Here is a 7,805-nt window from a genome sequence, read left to right as displayed (position 1 = left end):
ATGCCATGATGAATTTGATGAAGAGGAGAATAACTTAGACTGTTCATGAAGCCAGTAGTATGATGATTTATCTATGTAGAAAGGATTATATCTATTGTAAAATATGAAAAAAATAATAAATTTTGCAGATCATTGACATTAAAAAAAAGGCCCAGAAATTAAAATGTGTTGAATGCTTAATGGACAGGTACTTTGCTAGGTGCTTTTTATAACTTTTAATGTACTCTGCCAATGCTTTAACATTCATGTGCATAGATTTAGGATGTGCAATAGAATAAACACCTATGAATCCCTAGTGAGATGATTATAGAGTGTGTATTTCTACTGTACTAAATTCTTCATACAAATGCTACTTGGATGAAATTGGCTTTTCCCTAGGGCCTGCCTTGATTTCAGATCTTCTTTTATTTTTACTTAACCTGTGGTAAAGCAAATAGATTCTAGAAATTCTTAGATATATAGGGAAGGGATACTTACCAAGTGAAAGAATCACTGCTGAATTTTTTCACACTATGAATTTATCAAAAGCAAAAAGAGAAACACTCACTAAAGGAGGAAGGAACAGTTCTCAACCTATCTTTAATTCTTTTTGTAGCATAAAAAATAAACCAGAAATTTAAAAATTATTCTTAATTTGGTCTTATTTTCTTAAACATCCTATCACTTACAGTTTTTATTGAATATAAAGGAATTGTTTTCTTTTCTTCTTACCAAGACTTGAGGAGTCTTTTGAATAAAGAAGAGTAAACATTCTTTAATCACATGTCAGCAACATGAAGAAAACATATCTAAGAGTTTTAGCTACAGCATTTGAATCCAGGTGTTCCAAATCTCAGGTCTACTTTCTTTCTTTCTTTTTTTTTAAAATCAATAAAGATTTTATTTTTATTTTTTTCTTTAATAGAAAATTATTTAATTAGTATACATGTGTTCCCCATCCTGAACCCTCCTCCCTCCTCCCTCTCCACACCATCCCTCTGGGTCGTCCCAGTGCACCAGCCCCAAGCATCCAGCATCGTGCATTGAACCTGGACTGGCATCTCGTTTCATACATGACGTTTCACATGTTTCAATGCCATTCTCCCAAATCTTCCCACTCTCTCCCTCTCCCACAGAGTCCATAAGACTGTTCTATACATCAGTGTTTCTTTTGCTGTCTCGTATACAGGGTTATCGTTACCATCTTTCTAAATTCCATATATATGTTAGTATATTGTATTGGTGTTTTTCCTTCTGGCTTACTTCACTCTGTATAATAGGCTCCAGTTTCATCCACCTCATTAGAACTGATTCAAATGTATTCTTTTTAATGGCTGAGTAATACTCCATTGTGTATATGTACCACAGCTTGCTTATCCATTCATCTGCTGATGGACATCTAGGTTGCTTCCATGTCCTGGCTATTATAAACAGTGCTGCAATGAACATTGGGGTACACGTGTCTCTTTCCCTTCTGGTTTCCTCAGTGTGTATGCCCAGCAGTGGGATTGCTGGATCATAAGGCAGTTCTATTTCCAGTTTTTTAAGGAACCTCCACACTGTTCTCCATAGTGGCTGTACTAGTTTGCATTCCCACCAACAGTGTAAGAGGGTTCCCTTTTCTCCACACCCTCTCCAGCATTTATTATTTGTAGACTTTTGGATCGCAGCCATTCTGACTGGTGTGAAATGGTACCTCATAGTGGTTTTGATTTGCATTTCTCTGATAATGAGTGATGTTGAGCATCTTTTCATGTGTTTGTTAGCCATCTGTATGTCTTCTTTGGAGAAATGTCTATTTAGTTCTTTGGCCCATTTTTTGATTGGGTCATTTATTTTTCTGGAGTTGAGCTGTAGGAGTTGCTTGTATATTTTTGAGATTAGTTGTTTGTCGGTTGCTTCATTTGCTATTATTTTCTCCCATTCTGAAGGCTGTCTTTTCACCTTGCTAATAGTTTCCTTTGATGTGCAGAAGCTTTTAAGTTTAATTAGGTCCCATTTGTTTATTTTTACTTTTATTTCCAATATTCTGGGAGGTGGATCATAGAGGATCCTGCTGTGATGTATGTCAGAGAGTGTTTTGCCTATGTTCTCCTCTAGGAGTTTTATAGTTTCTGGTCTTACATTGAGACCTTTGATCCATTTTGAGTTTATTTTGACAAACCGTAACTAGTTTTAAAAAGAGCTTTTTTACCCTCAGTTGTACATAGAGGATAATAGGGGGGTGCGGAGTCATGCAAGGTCAGCAGCCCTTGATCCTTATCAAGACCAGGCTTTCTTTCTGCAAACCTATCATATGCAAAAAGCTTTAGGTGATTTACATCATCTTCTGGCCAGGAGGCCTGTTAATATTTTTCTTCTGATAAAGGTTAGTTAACCAGAAAACTTATTTTCTCCAAAAGTGATCTTTCTAAAGTTTGGTGCCACTCCCTGAAAGCACAAGATAAAGTTGCATTCCTATAGGGCAAAGGTGGAGTGGGCTGTTGCAAGGAAAGAATTTATTACCTCAAGGGTCTAAAGTTGTTAACATCAAGGCTACTACTTATTTTTCCTATATATCAACTATATTAATTAATATATTCACAAGGACACAATGGGTAAGGGATATGGAAACTTGGAAGCAAGCACTGGCTCAACAATGAAATCCTCCACCAGTTCTATTCTAATAATTTTTAACTCCCCAAGTAGCTCTATATTGTTAGAATATCTTAAGCTTCCCATGCCTCTTGTGGTTGGGAGGCTGTAAAAAATCACATGCATAGCTGTAAGAGTCTGGATAAACCTGTCAGACAAGTTAGAAGGCTATCTGAGGGGTTTGGATTGAAACATTCCTATTGTGCCCAGGAGACTTATTAACTAGAGCTCTAAGTTGATGTCCTTCAGAGAAAGGACAAAGGGGAAGTTAAAGCAAATAGGAAGATCTTCTGTTAATCCCCCAAAGTTATAATTGAAATTAATAGGGTATTGATCCTTTGTATAGAAAGCCTATGATCCTCGCAAAAGACGAGGCTGGTTTGCATGGACCCATATAGAGTCACTGTTCCAAGTAACTACTTGGAAGGTTGGAGAATCTGGGAAATATTCCCAATAATTTTCTGGAGTGGGAAAGGAGGTGCTTACCTGGCAAGATAGCAAGGCAAGCATAGCAATAAACACTCTCTCAGGGGAGGTTGAAGAGCCCCGTGGAGAAGCTATCCCCTGTGCCTGGTGACAGAGTGTCTTAATCTGTCCCCAGGTAGGTATGGAGGCTTGTTGAGTTGCCCATGTAGGACATCCTGGTGATTTCCTATGACGTAAAGAGGTAGGGGGAACAATATCTTTTATACGGAGTTGTAACATCTGTTTGGTGGGTGGATCCACTTCCTGTTTATCTGGGATCTCTGATGTCAGTTGTCTCGAGGTCAACTGGACTTCCCATATTGGCGGAGGGAGTGGAGGTAGAGGAGGTGCCTTCCTTTTTTGTGGTCCTGGCAATGGAGGGACTGGGTGCCTGGGGGGCTGCGACATGATGAATCAATCTGTCTGGGATCCAAATAGGAGAATCTGCATCCTGTGGAAAAATACAAGCATATCCTTGGCCACTAGTTAACAATGGGTCAGGATCCCTCCATAGTCTGGAGAAGAGGTCCTTCCATTTTACCAACGGCTTTGTATTTTGTTGTTCTGGACACCAATGAGGAAGCATTGCAGTGGCTCCGGATGAGACAGCATTCAGGTTATTCATTACAAAGAGAGCATGCTGTAGGATCTGATGTGGGGAACTATATTTGAATTCCCCTTCCTGTAATTTTTGAATTTAGATTTTTAATGCTTGATGTGCTCTTTCTACTATAGCTTGTCCCTGTGGATTATAGGGGATGCCTGTGTTATGTTTTATATGAAACTTTATACAAAACTCTTGGAAAGACTTAGAAGTGTAAGTAGGGGCATTATCAGTTTTTAAAGCTTTTGGTAGGCCTAAATATGAAAAACAAGTAAAGAGATGTTGTACTACATCCTTATATGCCTCTCCAGTGTGAGCAGTTGCAATAATGACATGAGAAAAAGTATCTACAGTTACATGAACAAAAGACAGTTTTCCAAATGAAGAGACATGAGTTACATCCATCTGCCAAAGTATATTAGGTCTGAGACTGTGGGGGTTAACTCCCATAGGTAAATTATTTACAGTGGTGGGACAATGTGAGCAGGAACAAACAATCTCTCGAGCAGATTCTCAAGGAATCTGAAACTGGTATCTTAATGCAGTAGCATTTTGAGGATGGAGTGAGTGAGAGGCTCGGGCTTCTTCAAAAGCAGAGGCCATTGTGACCTTGGTTAGCGAATCTGCCAGATCATTTAAGGCATTTAATGGTCCAGGCAGTCCAGAATGAGCTTGAATGTGGCCAATAAAATATGCTCGGTTTCGTTTCCAAATTTGCTGCTGTAGTTTAGTTAATACGTGAAATATTGTAGTTTTGTTTTAGGGCAGAACTGCAGTCTCAATGTACGGAAACAGCCTGACCACATACTGAGAGTCAGAGTAAAGGTTAAATTCCTCCTCTGCAAACATAATGAAATCCTCTATAACAGCTGTGAGTTCAGCTCTTTGAGCTGAAGTTTCCTGCGTTTGTAAAACCTTATGCTGATTTCTTGTAACTATAGAAGCTTTGCCATTAGCTGACCCGTCAGTAAAGGCCATTTGAGTGTCTGGAATGGGGAAGTGTTTGCACCTAACAGGGAAAATAACTGGGTGTTTAGATATAAAATTTAACAAAGCATGTGAGGGTAAATGATGCAGAATTTGACCAAAATAGTTTCCTATAGCAATCTGCCAATTTTCATCAAACATTAGAAAAGCATCAAGCTATTCTTTTTTATATGGAATTACAATTTCTGATGGGTCTTTGCCAAATAAGTCAATGCTTCGCTTTCTGCCTTTTGATATTAACGTAGCTATCAGCCCTGGATAAGAAGCCACTACCTTTTTAGCTTGAGCGAGAAGATGGACCCACTCTAAGGGGCTGTTTTGCCATAAAAACCCCTGTAGGTGCAGTTGGGGTACCCAGGCAAAGGAATTGCCAGGCAGCTGCTAATTCAATTCTTTTTACATAACTATCAGATAAAGCCTTTTCTACTTTGTCTAGGGCCTCCTGAGCCTCAACAGTTAATTGCCTTTTTGAAGTTGGATCAGGATCCCCGTGCAGAATGTTAAAAAAAAAAGGCTTCAACTCAGCAGTAGTTAGTTTTAAATAGTCTTATCCAATTAATATCACCTAAAAGTTTTTGATAATCGTTTAAAGTAACAAGATGGTCCTTTCTTAATTGTAGTGGGGCATGAGTCACTGTTTCAGAATTTATAACCCTTCCTAGATAAGTTATGGGTGGATTGATTTGAATATTTTCTGGGGCAATTTTTAAGCCTCTAGCTGACAGTGCCTGAGTCAAATCTTGGAGGACAGTTTGCAGATGAGCTCTATCTGGATGAGCTATTAAAATATCATCCATGTAATGAATCATATATACTTGTTTATATTTAGCCCTAATATCTTCTATAGCGGCATTGACAAATTTTTGACATAAGGTAGGGCTATTTTTCATTCCCTGGGGCAATACTTTCCATTGAAACCTTAAATAAAGTTGTTTAAAATTTTCTGATGGCAGACTAAAGGCAAATCGCTTTTTATCTTCAGCACTTAAGGGAATGGTGAAAAAGCAGTCTTGTAAATCAATTACAATTATATTATATCCCTCTGGAATGGCTACTGGGGAAGGGAGCCCAGGTTGTAAGGCTTCCATATCTTTCATTGTGGCATTAATAGCTCTCAGATCTTGTAAAAGTCGCCACTTGCCAGATTTTTTCTTAATGACAAAAATGGGAGTGTTCCAGGGACTATTGGAGGGCTCAATATGTCACAATTGTAGTTGTTCAGAGATTAACATCTTAGCTGCCAGGAATTTTTCTTTAGGCAGAGGCCATTGTTCTACCCACACTGGATCTTTGGATTTCCATGTGATGGGGTCAGCAGCAAAAACAATGGCCTCCATTATAAATTTGGATACCCCAATCCAAAACGTTGCTGTCAAGGGGTTGGGCAAATTGGCTCAATTATTCCTGTCTGTTGTTTACCTAATCCTTTCAATGAATCATAGCCAATATGGAGCCTTTGGGAGGTTACTTTGTCATCAGGGCTAAAAAACAGCATTCCCATTTGAGACAGCATGTTCCTCCCCCATATGGTAAAGGGGAGTGAAGGAACTACATAGGGTTGGAAAGTTCCACAGGCATCCTCAAACCACCAGTCTAACATTTTTGCACTCTTAACTACAGCGGGGGCTCCCTCTAATCCCACCAACTCGTTTTCAGTAGTATGTGTTGGCCAGGAGCTGGACCAGTCTTTCCCAGCAATGCAAGAAACATCTGCTCCTGTATCTAACAATCCCACAATAGCCTTGCCACTGACAAGGATAGTTTTCATAGGGCGTTCCTGACTAATTTCTGTCACCCAAAAGACCATATCACTGGACCCAAATCCTTTCTCTTGCCTCTCACTTTGAGTAGCAGTGTGCCCTATGGCAGTGTGATAAGGCAAAAGTAAAAGTTGAGCTATTCTTTGTCCTTGATGAATTTGCATAGTTAACTAAAACACAACTAAGTGTGTGAGATCATTATCTGAATCTCTCCTGTATAATCTGAATTGATCACTCCAGGGATAATTGTAAGTCCTTGCATGGCTGAGGAGCTTCTGCCTAATATAATTCCTACCAAGCTTGTCAGTGATGGACCTTTAACCCCTGTAGGGATTTTTATAGTAGGACTATCTGGTGTTAATATTGTTGAGGTGGTGGAACTGAGGTCCAGTCCTGCACTGCCTGGGGTTGTTCGGATGAGCTCTGTGATGGGATGAAGGGTATGAATGGGTTTAGTGTTGCTGGTCAGGAACTAGCAAGGTTCCGTTTTTATGGAATTTTGATCTGTACTCCTTTGCCCAGTGATATCCCTTCTGACAACTAGGGCTAGGAATCCTAGGGAGATTAGGAGTCACAGCCATAGAGGCAGGATTTGACAGAGAAGAACCAGCTGTTTTGGGGGGGCAGGTGTGGACAAAGTGCCCCTCCCGGCCACAAGAAAAGCAGGTTCTGGGCGAACTAGTACTCTGGCCTCGATTACTGGAATACTTCTTTGATGTGTTGTTCTTGTCTGTAAAAAAGGACTGAACTGCCTGCTGATAAGAATTTCCTTTTATGGCTGCAGCTATGGCAATGCCCTGCATCATTGCTGGTCCTACATCTGCATATTGCCTGATGTAATCTCCTATTTCCCCAGATTTTCTTATTGGATGTAGGATGGCCTGGCAGGTAGAATTAGCATTTTCAAATGCCAGTTGTTTTATCAGTATATTAGCTGCCTCATTACTAGAAATTACTCTGTAAACTCCCTCCATAAGTCATGACATACAGTCCTCATATGGCTCTTCTGGTTTTTGTTTAATGTTTGAAAAGGAAGAGGTTGATTCTTTTCCTCAAGGCAATAATCACCAGGCCCCAGTGGCGCAGGCTGTTACCTGTTCTAGAGCCCTTTTTTCTAAATCCATCCGATCTCCAAGTGTTCTAAATTCACCAATTCCTACCAACATTTCCTTTATAATATGTCTCGGGCCATATCTGCGGTTAGCATCAGCCTGCTTTTGGGCAAGATCTTCATATTCAGTTCTACAAAGTATATATTGTCCTCCAGATAGACAAGCCTTAGCAATTGTTTTCCAGTCATGAGGTGCCATCCATCTGGCTGTTAAGGCTTCTAACAATGTTAAAGTATATGGGGCTGTAGCCCCATGTAAGGCACA

At 39.8% G+C, this 7,805-nt stretch overlaps 1 protein-coding gene across 1 annotated transcript; it reads right to left on the bottom strand.

The window, feature by feature from the left end:
- Positions 1–6,041: 6,041 nt before the first annotated feature.
- Positions 6,042–6,593, bottom strand: LOC106701445 (endogenous retrovirus group K member 6 Pro protein-like). The gene has a single exon (XM_014482246.1). It carries the CDS (start codon positions 6,591–6,593, stop codon positions 6,042–6,044), a length of 552 nt encoding a protein of 183 aa, XP_014337732.1.
- Between the last annotated feature and the right edge of the window lie 1,212 nt (positions 6,594–7,805).

This window comes from Bos mutus, unplaced genomic scaffold, assembly GCF_027580195.1.
Source record: "Bos mutus isolate GX-2022 unplaced genomic scaffold, NWIPB_WYAK_1.1 CTG206, whole genome shotgun sequence".
NCBI lineage: Eukaryota > Metazoa > Chordata > Mammalia > Artiodactyla > Bovidae > Bos > Bos mutus.
The sequence above is the reverse complement of the archived record's forward strand: the minus strand, read 5'-3'. Positions and strand labels throughout refer to the sequence as shown.

What these genes read in the sequence shown, in the direction of transcription:
- LOC106701445 (XM_014482246.1), bottom strand. Translation starts at nt 6,593, where the DNA reads ATGCAAATTCATCAAGGACAAAGAATAGCTCAACTTTTACTTTTGCCT.